Source organism: Salvia hispanica, chromosome 3 (assembly GCF_023119035.1).
Source record: "Salvia hispanica cultivar TCC Black 2014 chromosome 3, UniMelb_Shisp_WGS_1.0, whole genome shotgun sequence".
Taxonomy (NCBI): Eukaryota; Viridiplantae; Streptophyta; class Magnoliopsida; order Lamiales; family Lamiaceae; genus Salvia; species Salvia hispanica.
This window is the reverse complement of record NC_062967.1, coordinates 2,383,757-2,398,433: the sequence shown is the minus strand read 5'-3', so window position 1 is coordinate 2,398,433 and position 14,677 is coordinate 2,383,757. Positions and strand designations below refer to the sequence as shown.

The following is a 14,677-nucleotide window of genomic DNA, read 5'->3' as shown; positions in this document are numbered from 1 at the left end:
TCATGTTTATTTTTTCTCTTGTATAATTGTTTTTTTTTTAAACTTAGTCCATGATAATATATCAGTATGTCACCATAAAGTCTCTCTAGAACAATCAGTAAGTCCTTGCCTGACTCTTTTAAGAAAGTCATTCTTTAGAAAAGGATTTAGGGTGGTGGGATTGTGGTGGTCCTCATCTTTATATAATCCTTATTATTATTATTATTATTATTATTATTATTATTATTATTATTATTATTATTATTTTTTGTACTATTCCATATTTTTCTTTTTACTTTCATGGTTAATCATTGGTTGATTTTACACATTTAAAGCACAGTATACTTTATTTTTATATATTTTTTAATAATCCTTCTAGGAATATGGTATAATTAGAATTTATATTATTGTAATTTACAAATAAAGTACATATTTGATATAATTGAATTTAATAGTATTTGCGTGCTTGATGGTTAAATAAAGTGCTCGGTTACTGAAGTGTCGGTAGTCTTAGTAGTACGAGTAGTATTCCTACCCACTTCAAGATTCAACTCACATTAGATAAGTGGCTATAATTCTAGCCACTTCAAAATTAAACTCACATTTCAATACAAGAAATTACCAAAACGACAAGGTGAATCCTACTTTTATATGAATTTGTATTAGTTTTATATTAAAATATAATATAAATAAGATCAAATCAGTGGACTGTGAAATTCATTAAAAAAATAGTAAAAAGCAAATGAAAGGTTTATTAAGAATGAAAATAACAAAATGAAAGATTTATTGGTTAGGGAGTGGTATCTATTTTACATAATAGTCACATTTCACTTCATATTTTACTAACTCTTGAAATCAAATTTCATTACATTTCACTTCATATTTTACTAACTCTTGAAGTCAAATTTCATTATAAAACTAATGCATAAAAATTTAATTTATACTCCTATAGTCCTATTTCACTAAATTTTTCTACCTCACCTTTCTTCTTACAACTCATGCAGAAAAAAATGGACCCGTAAATCATGGAAGAAAGAAGTAAGTTTTTGTATAAAATGCGATTAAACATAGTCATGTGTACCTATTGAAGCAATAATGTATATGAAACACATCTCCATTGGATTCTTTTGGCAGTAAGTAAACTATATATGATCACAGCAGAAAACAAGACAAACAAAACTAAATAATTTGCAACAATTGTGCCCTAAAATTTTATCTGGACCACAAACACATCCAGTTTGAGGACTAGATTTCACTCTTGCACATTGCAATTCAAATCTAAATGGATACAACAAAAGAATCTTTGCCCTAGGATGAGAAGAGAGCCCCACCTCTTTCTTCTTGGCCGGAAACCGAGGACGATCGACGACGATCATCGCCACAAACCCACAGACAAGAAAGGCCCGACACACTTCACGCGTCGTACTTGCAGAGGTCCTCGAAGCCCATGTACTCGTTCCGTTGGATCTTCCCGATCATGTTCGAGATGCCTACCCCGCCTGCTCGAGAGCACGAGTCGAGCAGTTAGAAGAGAAATCAAGAACACAGTAGTTGCTCGGGAGGGGCGAAGTTTTTTACCTAGCGATATCGCACTGACGAAGATCGTGGAAGCAAGAATGAAGATGATGATGGAGGCCCTCCCTAGCACGACGATCAGCCTTCTCACGACGTGCTGCCCGATCAAGGCGGCCACGGTTGCAATGGCGATGAAGTAGAGAGCTGCCAACAGAGATTTCATGAGTGCGTGGAGTTGATGCTTTCGTGCATCATAAACGTGATATAACTATGCACTAACCGTAAGGAACAGGGAATCGCTTTAGAAGGTAGTATTCAACAACGGACATAGACGAGGAGAACATCATGGCGAAGGTCGCCGTGGCACTTGAAACCTGACCACACAAGTTCACCAAATCATTATAGATACGAGAACCTAGGCAACAATAACACTAGACGAAAGCAGGGCTCACCTGAGGAGGAATGCCGAGTTCAAGAAACAACGGGCCCATGATGAATCCGCCTCCAAGACCTAGAAGGCCCCCGACTAGTCCAGCAAGGATGCCAAAAAGGCCATAGGTGATGAGCTGGTGAATTTTGAAGTTAGTACCGTCATCTCCCTTGGAACCAAGTTTCCGGTAGCCCTTGTACAGGCAAAACCCTTCATAACCCGATACACCTAAAGCTACAGGAATCTGCATAGAAAGAATATACGTGCAAAGATATACGTTTCCATCACGATAAGGTCACTACAAAGTTCAAACAATACGATATGGATTTTGAGATTCGTGTAGGCACCTGCATGAAGTTAACCACCCAATATATTGCAGAGCATGTTGTTGTATTCGACTGTTTCGATCAATGGAAAGCAGTTAGGTTTCCGCACACTGTTACGAATTTAAGTAGACTCCAAGAAGTAGTCTAGAATGTCGAAGAAAGCAAACCTTGATAAGCTGCAGGGCAAGAAACGCAAACCACACGAAGAAAAGAAGCCCGCATTCTTTCCAACATACATTGTCAATAATTCCAACCTGAAATGATGATATGTGTCACGTGCAAGTTCGTCACTAAAAGATCAAAACCTAGTCCATGATTCCTTCTTACAGTTGGTTCTTCGAAGGGTTTGGCCTCGGCACTGGGTCCCGCTGGAAGAAGCTTGTAATCTGCTTCTTGACCATTGCCTGACACAAGACAATAAGTGGTTCAGTTCCAAGAATACGTTAGAACAAAACAAGGAAGTCCATTCTTCAAGGAAATGAGAAACAAAAACGCACCATTTGTCTCAGATCGCTTTGCAGCCTCCTACAGAAAATTTGAACAAATTTATAAGTAGAAACAAGATTTAAGAATCAATTCTTAGTTGATGTGATCCCATTATTATGTGAAGTGGGGAAGTTTGCTTACCTTTTTCATGATAGTTTCTTTATTCCATGTTTCGATCCCCTTTAAGAAGGCCTTAGTAGATGTACCTGTAACCATCATTTGAAATCGATAAATACAACAGGAAACAGAGTTCGAATAAATAAATCGCAATATGCCAAGTATTACCTATAAAAAGAATAATTAGAAGCACAGTAACCATCCAATCAGCAAATACGACATTGAAAGCAACTCCAATACTAATGCCAAGCATGAGCATCGGCTGGATTAGAACGGCCAAATCATAATCAATAATTGGCATGTCGATGGTTGGATGTCTGAGCTTAAGATTGTAGTAAACAGTCGAGGCAGCAGCCCCCATGATCATACCTATTGAATCAAGAACTCCACTAATCATTGCCTTGATCATCACAATAAAACTTGTAAATGAAGACCAAATGTAATAATAAAGCAAAAAGAATCCAAAATGTCAAAAGAGTCTCTTTCCAAAATCAATCATCAAACAACCAAAAAAAGGGCATCCAATATCACAAAAGCCAAACTCATTTCCCTCACATTTTGAGATAGCAGTTGCTGATTTCGCATCAAACCCAATAATTAGAGAGAGCATGGGAACGAATATGCCACCACCACCAACACCACCCACGCTCCCAAAGGCCGCACCAAGGAATCCAATCACGGTGCCAACAACGATCTGCCAGTTGAATGCCAGATCCTGTCGATCAAAGGCCAAGAACAACAACATAAGTCACCACCCATACCAAGAAAATCAAAACAAACTACACCTTTTCAACATCGAATGCACGAAAAAGCCTATATTACCCTGTATGAATCAAGAACCGAAATAGCATGATCTCAACCACTCCCACACAACACATCAAGATCAAGAACACTATGTTTAATGAGGCATGGGACCCCTGAGACCAGATCTCAGTCACATGATCTCACATTCATCATCATAGCTTCAACATGAATATTCCTACTGTACAACACACCAAGGAAGCTTCCTCGTCTATGCTATGAAGCAATCACTTTATTCCATTGATAGATACAAGTGGCAACTACCATTAACAGTTAAAACGACATATCATCTCTTACCCTTACCCTTACCCTTACCCCTACCCACACCCACCAATAACAACTGAGCTATCAATTCAACAACATCAATTAATGTTTGTATCAATTCGGCCCCCATGCCATACACAGCCATTAATAGCAATAAAATTAAAAACTTCCTAATCAAATCTACCAGGATAGAGAGATGGAGAGAGAATGGATATTCGGCTATAAAAAAACTAATTCAAAACCAAAACAAATCTAAATAAAAAATAACTGCGAGCAGTAGAATTTCTCAGAATGAATCGAACCAAAAAACAAAAAGGCTCACCGGCCAAACGTGCTGGTATCCAGATTGATCCTCCTGCCACAAGAAATTCGCAACGGCCGACAAAAAATCCAAATCACGAGGCGAATCCGCGGCCGCATTTCGAGAGGAGGTATCTTGCTTTAAGTTTCTCTCAGCAGAAACAAATAACGCAGCCATCAAAAAGCTCCACACAACCGTGAAAAAGGGTCCAAACGCCTTCCATTTCTCCAGATTTCCCGCCATTAAATTAATTAATTAAAAAAAATCCCACCTTTGGTCGGAATAATTTAAACGGAAAAAGCTCAGCTTTTTCGGGTATCTTTACGCACTGAGCTCAAAAGGGCCTCCGCTTTCCCGAATAATCTGGGTTATTCTATCACAGGCGGAGAGAATTTTGGGAAGAGCGAGAGCGAAAATTTCGAAAATGGAGATGGGAGAGTGAAAATTTGACACCGATTGATTATAAGAGAGCAATAACTTTTGCGTGTGGGTGCAAGTGGGATGGGAGAGAGAGAGGGTGATCATGTGGAGTGCAAGACCGGTGGCCATAAATAGAATTGAAAGTGTGTGAGAAAAAGGAGAATCGGACAAGCTGATTCATTGGAGCATTGAAACGACATCGTTTTGATGGCTTCATATCTAGCATGTGCCACATCGCCTATTGCTGTACATTCTATCTTTATATCCGTATTAATTACTCCCTCCATCCCGGATCATAAGTCACTTATTGTTATGGCTCGTGTTTTAAAAAAGAGTTGAAGTGTATAATAAATGAAGTGAGATGGTGAAGTGTGTAATAAATGAAGTGAGTTGGTTGAAGGTGAATCCCTTTTAACTTTTTGGATTTTTATTTTTGTTTTGATTTATTTTAATGTAGATAATGACATTTTGATATAATTTTAATGAACAATGGAGTAAAATTGTATGACCAAATATAAAAAATTCTAAATATGACTTTTAAACTGAGACGAACTTTTATGGCAAAAAGTGACTCTTAATTTGGGACGGATGGAATATTAACTTAATTTGTTTGGGGAAAATGTAAATTGGTCTCATAATTTAGGCTAGGAAACAGAATCAATCGTTAAAAAATAAATAAAAATGAAAGCGTGGAGCCACCTTTTTTGAGTAGGCATAAAGTCGTTGAATTATACTACTGTTAAGGCAAGGAAAACGGTGCTGGGTTGTATGGATTATGAAAATATTTAAATATTAATCGAATTGATTATGATTTACTTTTGATGATAATATAACCGCGGTTGTGTTTAGCAAAAAAAAAAAAATAGCACTGGATTAATTATGGCTGACTTGGAATATCGGGATATTGAGGTGGATTTGACGACCGTTTTCCTCACGTGTTGTCACTCAATTACTTAAAACGATATCTTTTTAAAGGGTAATATTTTATGGTTTGCCTAATTAAGGGATGATTAAACGTTTATGGAGTTAGGAACATTGAAGGTGGACTCTGGGCAACGCAGGAAGATCTCGACTTGCTAGTTTATGCTAACATGACGTGACCTTATATGTCGGAAAGTCGTTGAAGACCATGACTTGGGCCAACGTAGAACATTATCATTGGCGCAACCTTAACTCCTATAGTTTATTAGTATGTGTCTCGTCTTTAACTTCATGAAACAACGAGTGTGGGTTGAGCCAGAGTTCTCAATCACTGACAACAAATTCATTCTCTGTAGTAACTCCTCAACAATAAAAAATTAAAATTAACATCAATAAATAAGAAATTCAAAAAATGACAAACAAAAATTGTCAGCTCATCTTCCACCCCATTTTTAATAAGTCTGAATTCAGCATAATGAAAAATTAGAATCTCGATAAAAGTTCATGATAATATTTTTCAATTTCAACATTAGTAATAATTTTTCATAAAATTACAAAATACTGTATGAGTCACTATTAACCTATACATAGAGAGTGTGAGTTACTATTAACCTATCCCTAAACACTTAGCTCGAGACTAAGAATGCGCAATTGATTTGAATCTTTGATGCTTAATTCCATCATTTGAGACAACATACGCTTGTCATGAAGTCAACCAAGAAGTTCATTCTATTTTTACCTTTTTTTTTAGTACTATACTACTATTTCTTAAATATGCTACTCCTATTTGGAAGTCGTACTTTTTTTCGTACTTTCTAGACATTGTATCCTCAAATTTGGATTGATATTCTTTAATTTTTTAAAATAAAACAACTCTCTTTGTTTTGAGTATAAATTTTATGAAATGTAAAAGAACATGGATTGAATAAATTAATGAAATGTGAGTCTCGTTTATATATAATATACTAGTTTTATAATAAAATATGAGTGAAATAAGTTGATAGAATATAAGACCTACTTTTGTAACAAAAGCGAAATATGATTTTTTTCATGGAAATGATAAAATAAGAATTTTATCGTGGGACATAGGGAAGGGAGTAACATTTAGAATTAATAACTATAAAGTGTTTTTTATGCATATATTGTTTGGGATATGAGTCATATAAAATTGATATTTTAGTCTTGAAATTGGGACTTTGTGACAAAATTAAAGAGTTACTACTACGAAATTTGGTTGTTTAGTACTCCAAATTTGGATATGATACACACTTACAAAGTGATATTCAGAGCTTAAAAGGCATTCTCGGACTTCCAAATTTGGATATTCCAGTTAAATTGCTTTGACTAATACTTACTATATTTAATTTCACTTTTCTCAAATTCTGTAATGAATCAGATCCCAATAAGTTTTTTTAAAATTTATTTATATTTTTGAATTAGATTTAAAATTTTAATTACGTCTGACATAGAACGAGAGTCCCCACTTCAAATGATATAATTTTGATTTATTTTCAATTCAACTTGTTGCTCAGATGCTGCATCATCGGCAACTATAACAACTTCATTAAAAGTAGTACTACTCCTATTTAATTAATTAAGTGACATGCTCTGAGTTACATAAAAATATAATAGTAGTATAATTAAAAATTGGTATCAGTGGGATACATTCGATCAAATATGAATAATTGTCGATCTTGCAGTGATTGATTATACTATTGATTATTGAGTGACTAAATTAAATTTAAGTACGCTAATGTGCATAATATGCATGTGAGATTCTATGCCCGTCAACATAATTAATGTTAATTACAATTATTATATTTATTATTTGGTAATAAAACACTTAATCACTGAAGAGTGGGTGAGATCTTTCGGAAAAATAATATTAAACGGCAATTAATTAAGTAAATATTTGTCACACTATTTAATAATCAACTGACGTGATCCCAGAAAGGCGATGTCGCCGATGTAGATGGTCTGATTTTAAAGCGATTATTAGGTGGAATCTTAGTTGCGATCCCGCGATTTATTAAACAATAGTAGTAACAATTATACTGTATTAAATAAGCATGGAATATATTAATATTTAATATAGCTAGGATGATTTATGCCATAAAAATGAACTTTGCTTAAATTTAGTCAGTCTTGTAATTTTTTTAAAATCAGTTAGAAAAATTACAATTTTTTTTTTTTAGTTTTTCACATTATTTTTTTGGGTAAACTTGTGTGAAGCCAAAAAATCATACGTGGATGTCACTGCAAAAAAATTAATATATTATCTATTAACAAAGAAAACGACATTCTTTAGTTGAAAAATATAAACAATCTATTATACACCAACGAACATTTTTTTTTATCATATAGTATGAAAAATTAGAGAACAAATCATAAATTCATATTTTTTTCTAGAGTATTTTCAAAATTGCAGGACAATTCATAATTTGATTGAACTTAATAATTTTCCTTGTAATTTACTCATATAGTTATATTCGACAATATATGCAACTCAATTGATTATATATTTTTTCAACTAATAAGTATTCTGTCTCATTAAAAATGAAATATTTTCTTTTTTGGATTGTCCCATTAAAAATGAAACGTTTCCTAAAATTGAAACAACTTCATCTTTACTTTTACATATCTCTTATGTTATTCTATCTTCGTTGACTCACAAAACAACACTACATAAAATCTCATGCTGAAAAATAAATATTTTATTTTTAATGGTACGTACTATAAGGTTTGAGTAAGTGATGGATGAAAAAAAAAAGATATTGTTAGTGATATTATCAAGACTATGTGTTTATATAATTCTATAAATAATAGTAGTAAACCACATAAATAATCATAGCAACAAAATCTTAGCATATTTTAAACTTAATGCAATACATTAAGTCTAATTTCAAATTATGTTAATGTCAAAAAAAAAAAAAACTTTTACTTTTAGTACTTTCTATTCCTCGTTTCATATTTTCTTCTTTCTTTCTCAAACCAATTATTTGTAGCAATTTTTTATTTGTTTATTTCTATAGTTTTAGCCCCTCCTAAGTCCTGACTCTTCAATTTCAGATAATTAATCTCTATATACATCAGTTTAGTAAGGATTAATATTGTTTCAGCTGATACGACACCGATAGAAAATAAAATGTGTGATGCACACTTAAACTCCTCTATCCGATTATGATGTGTGTATATGAGTTAATTCAATTGTAAATTGTAACCCAAATTTAAGTTTGGACTGGGCAATTATTAGGTGATACTACTACTATAGTGCCGGTCAAAGTCAATGCAATTAGATTCAGATGAACCCAAGTCATCATATTATAAAAAAAAAGATTCCCTATCAAAACATGATAAGCACCACATCGTTGTTACGTGCCAAAAGCCAATGTTCAAACAAAAATCACAAATGAAGGTGGAGGTATCATAAATTATCACGTGATTGTCTATTTCATAATCATTTTTATCATACCAAGTGTATTGGTATCACATCGATTAGTAAGTAATTATTACTTTTAAGTAAATAACAAATTTTAAAAATCTCAATAAAATAGTAGTACTATATATCTAGAAGTTGTAATCAATAACAAATGTTGATTAGTTGATTATATTTATATTAAGTGAAGAAAAATAAAACGAAATAATACTAGTGCATAAAAGTGTAGATTAATAAGACGCAATATATATACGTATTCCTATTTCCAATGTATGATGTCGATTAAATTTGGCTTTATATTATGCGTTACTGATTCATTTCAAACTATCTATCTTGAATTTCAATTTCACACAATTTGTCGTGAAAGGTGAATTTTGATAATATTTGACAAAATTCTTTCATGTAATCATATAGTTATACGTTTTTGCTAACAAATTAGTTGAAATTTGTTAATTTCAGCTTTACCACAAAAAAATATGAATATCAGAATATTCGATAGTAAAATCAATATCCATATATTTCAAGAATATTCTTTGGTAACTTAACAAGACAATAGTATTCAAATTCAAAGTACCATTTTGTACTGAATTTAACTTATTTCCATTAGCCAAATTATTCTACAAATAGATAAGCATAACAGGTGACGTGGACAATAAAAGGTCACTTACTTTATGTATGTATCAATAATTATACACTTGTCAATTTGTTTACTATCATTGGAATATAAAAGTTGATTCGATTCAAACTTGGGAAAATTGATGCTCGCAAAATATTCCTTAATATTACCATATTATGACGTGTCCGTTCATTTCTAGTAGACAGATTATTGAATATTACTAATCTCATTATTGGCTATTCATAATTCGATATCATATATCATAATATTGTATCAATAAATATATGTTTAAGTAATAAAGCTTTAATAGTTCGAATTTTTTATTATCACACATTGTGTAGGAGTATATTAATACGGAGATTTTATTTTCAGGGATAATAGTCATTTAAATTATGAAATTTAGTTAAATTTTAGTCATTTATATAAGATCTAAATATGAAATATTAATTAGTAAGTTTTACTTTTTTTAATTATCTTATTTAAGTATAAAATGACGTATGTTGTTTGAAAATTTTTGTGAACTAATTAAAAATTCATGTTTTAAATAATTATCATCTATAGTTTCTATCATAAAGATGCCTAATCAAATGTTACTCCTATATTTATTTATTAATAAAATTAAATTGAACAAAAATAAATCAATTAAACTTTAAAATTTTCGTGTATTGGAAATTTGATGGACTTAATTCTTGTTTTAGTAGTATTGAATAAAACCATCAAAATAAATAAAATGTTGTCATGGATTAATTGTAGCCGACGTCAACAATGAGCAAACTTTTTATCACAAAAAATGCTCGAGCCTCAATCAAAATAAAAACAGGAAAAAAATCAAATGGAAATAAAACAAGTTGGCAAATGTGTATACCTAACACGTCAGATATTAGGTGGATTTTAGATAAATAAAGTCAGAATAATAAAATTACCAATTTTAGTCAAGGCGAATAAACTTTTAATTTAAGTTATAACAATCAATTGGAAGATGTAAATTTGATGTTTAAGTTACAATCAGGTGGCCAACGCAGACTTCAAGTCCTAATATATTAATCAACGTTTTTATTTAATAGTACGAAATAATACTTTGGAAATATTGGTTTTTATTATGGAAGCCTGATCGGTAGATTTAAAACTCTTATACATGAGTTGATAAATATCCTAATATTAACCGATAGATTAAAAAAATAGTAAGATCACAATAAATTACCAATTCTCACAAAAATAAGATTCCTTTTTTTTTTTAATATTTTATAATTTCAAACCTATATACTATCTGTCATATAAGAACAAATATGTAAAACAGAATAAGAATAACGTATATATGTAGAGTATAGTCCCACCATTTTTTTATATTTCTACAATTTGTCCTTTTTTATTCCAAAGTTGACCTTAACCATTTATAATTTGTTAATTCGCTGGAATTTATAATTGTTATAGTATGTAGTTATTACTTCAGAGGAAACCTTTTTATTTCCGCAAATTTTGCCAAGATATTTCGTAACATTTAAAAATATCTTCAAAGGTCCATTAACTTCAATATAATACCGTTCGAGCTACTTTCCACCGTTTCAAACTTTATTTAAACGAAAATACCCTCAAACTCATGAAGGGTATTTTAGACAATCTTAGAAGGGTTTTAAATTAGTTACACATTCATTTATTTCTATTTATATTGTTACTTTAGATGAAGAGAAAAGGAGAAAGAAGAATTAGAGATATAAATTAAATATTTTAATGAAGAAGAGAGGGTAAATTAACTGAAATGCCCTTCATTGGTTCAAGGGTATTTTCGTTTAAAAAATGTTCCAAACTGTAAAAGTAGCTCGACCGATATTGCATAGTGCATTTTTTCCATTGCTTGATACATGAATCGAAGCAATAATTCGAAGTGTAAACATTTTCATTTTATGAAAAATACGTACAAGAAACAAGTAAAACAAATTTACACATACAAAACGTGCATTTTTTTGTTGAGCTATCAATTGCTTTTCATGGGTGTGTTATGGCAGACTTATTAATCAATCCAATAATCCAATAAACCAATCTCACTAACTACACTATTGAAATGAGATTTTTTAATCAAACGTTGACTAGTCAGACTTTTTTTGAGTAGGTATTCATAAATTTCAATAAAATTATTAAAACGAAAGGACGTTTAATTAATATTTTCTAACAAGAAATACCTAAACGGCTAAACCAATGACATATAAAGACCAATAAATGTAATGAAACATTACTACTGTATATTTTTCTAAATTATAAATCATATTATTGCCCAAACGTATCAACTTCATTGAATCTTATCAACTTATGATTGCTTCGTTTTGGTAGATTAGGTGGTATGAAATCGACTTTTATGATTGTGTAATGTTATAGTAATAGTTTTATTATATTAAAATCTCATGGAATGAAAAATGTGTTTCTTCATTAGACACAAAAAAATACAATCATTTTTCTAAAGTGTGCATGGTTTAAAGTAACCATCTAGTCTCTTTCTATTTTTTTTTTCAAAATTCATGAATCTACCCACTTTTTCGTTAGATTTTTACTTACTTTTGGTATTGATTGTTCGTGTAGTAATTTCATTATGAATTAATTTTAAATAAAAATAATGATAATTATACACAAGCTTGTCTTTATAGACTGACGCCTTTATATACATAATTTGGTGTTTGCCATTAACTATGTCGGTTTCACTTTATTTTATAGTTAAGAGGTGATTTGGTTACTTTATTGATCAAGATTTGTGATTGCTTGATTTTTCTTATCATAGTATTCTTATCAATAATTAGACCGATTATAAGACGAATGCTTTGTTATTTGATGTTATATGATTTGCTTATAATTAATTAACAGTACTAAAATTGTGCCAAGACAATGTTAAAACCTCACTCCTGATAATTACACACTCAAATAAAATAATGTATACTCAAAATTTTGGAATATTAATTTTTTAGTTCATCCTTGAAGAAAAAAAGATAACCTATGAGAGGAATCCGATAAAGTATGACCTACCAATTTGCCTATATTAATGATTTAACATTATGTCAATTTATGAAATTAAATCCAATATTGTCCACCTTTCGAATTTTGAAGTGATAGTGAGCTTCGAATTTCCGAGTATCAAACATCCTTTGGAAACAATATTGGGACATTATTTTTTCTCCACGTGATATTTTTATAAGTTCAATAATTGGAAAAAGAAATCTACTGCTTATTTTCGGTATGACGAATTTCCATACCAATACCGTATCTCATTTTCGGTATACCGTACCGAAGTTCGGTATACCTTACTTTTACAGTATACCTGACTTTCAACATCAATTAAAATAAAAAATTAAAGTTTCTAGAATATTATTTATATTTTATAATTTTAAAAATAAATTAAATATAATGTATTCATAATTATATTTATATTTTATGATAGATTTTATAATTTAAAAATATATAAAATATATTTTATATATAATTGTGTTTATATTTTTGTGGTATATACCTTAGTTTACGGTATATACCTTAATTTACGGTATATACCGAATTTCGGTATGCAGCGGTATACCGCGGTATTTGAAAATTCATAAAGATAACCTATGAGAGGAATCCGATAAAGTATGACCTACCAATTTGCCTATATTAATGATTTAACATTATGTCAATTTATGAAATTAAATCCAATATTGTCCACCTTTCGAATTTTGAAGTGATAGTGAGCTTCGAATTTCCGAGTATCAAACATCCTTTGGAAACAATATTGGGACATTATTTTTTCTCCACGTGATATTTTTATAAGTTCAATAATTGGAAAAAGAAATCTACTGCTGAAATTGTAGCAAATTTTTTCTGTACACACGTTTTGGACCAACCCGACTCAAATGAGAGCAATCAAACAAGATATGTCTACCTCAAATATTATTATTTAAAACAACAAATAAAAAAAATTGCTTGTGATTTTGTGAGAGAGATTCTAAAATCATATCCAGGAGTAACTTTTTGGGAAATAAACAAACGACTTATCAGTCGTATTGGTATTGAATTTATTTGAAAATGACATTGAAAAATCACTACCTATTTATTACTAATTGATGTTGAATTAGTCTATATATTTTGTCTTCTTATGTATTGTTATTATTGGTATTATTCTTTTGAAATCACAACCATCTCACTTATAAGAATAACTTAGGTTCACCACTTATTAGAAATACATTTGTGATGGGTATTTTTTGGTCAAATAAATTAAAAATAATACTATAATGATTAATTCATTAAATGATAGGAGCTGCTGATTACATGTCTTTTTGTGGTTTGGATCTTTGGATATTTATGATAAGTCATTTATTGGCTTGAGCTTTAATTTACTCATATCAAGATTGTGATTTTGTTAATGTTTAATTATGTTCGAATCATAATAGTATGTCATACAAATTTTACTGCACGAGATAATATATCTAAAGTCGAAATATAAATTAGTACTTTAAAACCTTTGAATTTGCAATTGATACAATCATATTTTGAGTGTCAAACCTACATTTTAATTATTTTATATATATTCGTATTATTTATATTACATTTTACTACTTGGACGCATTTTATATCTCCAACCGGCCCCAAATTGATTTTGTATCAACAAGCAATAAAAGGCCACACATACGTTTCTTTCGTCATTATTATTAATTAAGTATTATGGTAGAATTGCATAAATAATGCTTTTCCATATTATTTAAGTCTTGTCCCGTTAGACTTACATGATCCCATTTTTGGATATGAACATTTTTCGTTTACATAAAAAGGCCGTTGGACTTACACTCTAGGTTAAATAAAACAGCTTATTCAATTATTTTAATTTTTAAATTGACAACTTAGAGTTAGGCTATTTGACGAATGGTGAGAATTTTCATCCTAAAGGAATTTGAACCAGGACTTTACAAAAGGTCTAAAAAAGATTTATGGGTTGTATTTAAAAAAACAATATTTAGTTTTATTCAACCTCTATTTTAATAAATCATGCTTTTAATTATTACTATATATTAAAGGAACGTTTATTCGAATTGATTTATATTTTTAAAATATAAAT

The 14,677-nt window shown here is 30.6% G+C and overlaps 1 protein-coding gene across 1 annotated transcript; it reads right to left on the bottom strand.

The window, feature by feature from the left end:
* Positions 1-1,077: 1,077 nt before the first annotated feature.
* Positions 1,078-4,743, bottom strand: LOC125215649 (sulfite exporter TauE/SafE family protein 3). Its single transcript, XM_048117131.1, has 12 exons — positions 4,241-4,743; positions 3,409-3,568; positions 3,022-3,222; positions 2,878-2,942; positions 2,748-2,775; positions 2,578-2,654; positions 2,418-2,504; positions 2,272-2,322; positions 1,947-2,168; positions 1,775-1,868; positions 1,558-1,698; positions 1,078-1,478 (listed from the first exon to the last, which is right to left on the bottom strand). Exons 1-12 carry the CDS (start codon positions 4,460-4,462, stop codon positions 1,393-1,395), a joined length of 1,434 nt encoding a protein of 477 aa, XP_047973088.1. The 5' UTR covers positions 4,463-4,743; the 3' UTR covers positions 1,078-1,392.
* Between the last annotated feature and the right edge of the window lie 9,934 nt (positions 4,744-14,677).

Coding starts and splice junctions, on each gene's coding strand:
- LOC125215649 (XM_048117131.1), bottom strand. CDS start 4,462: ATGGCGGGAAATCTGGAGAAATGGAAGGCGTTTGGACCCTTTTTCACG. Junction 1,869..1,946: donor AACTCGGCATTCCTCCTCAG/GTGAGCCCTGCT, acceptor TTGTGTGGTCAG/GTTTCAAGTGCCACGGCGAC. Junction 1,699..1,774: donor GCGATTCCCTGTTCCTTACG/GTTAGTGCATAG, acceptor CTCTGTTGGCAG/CTCTCTACTTCATCGCCATT.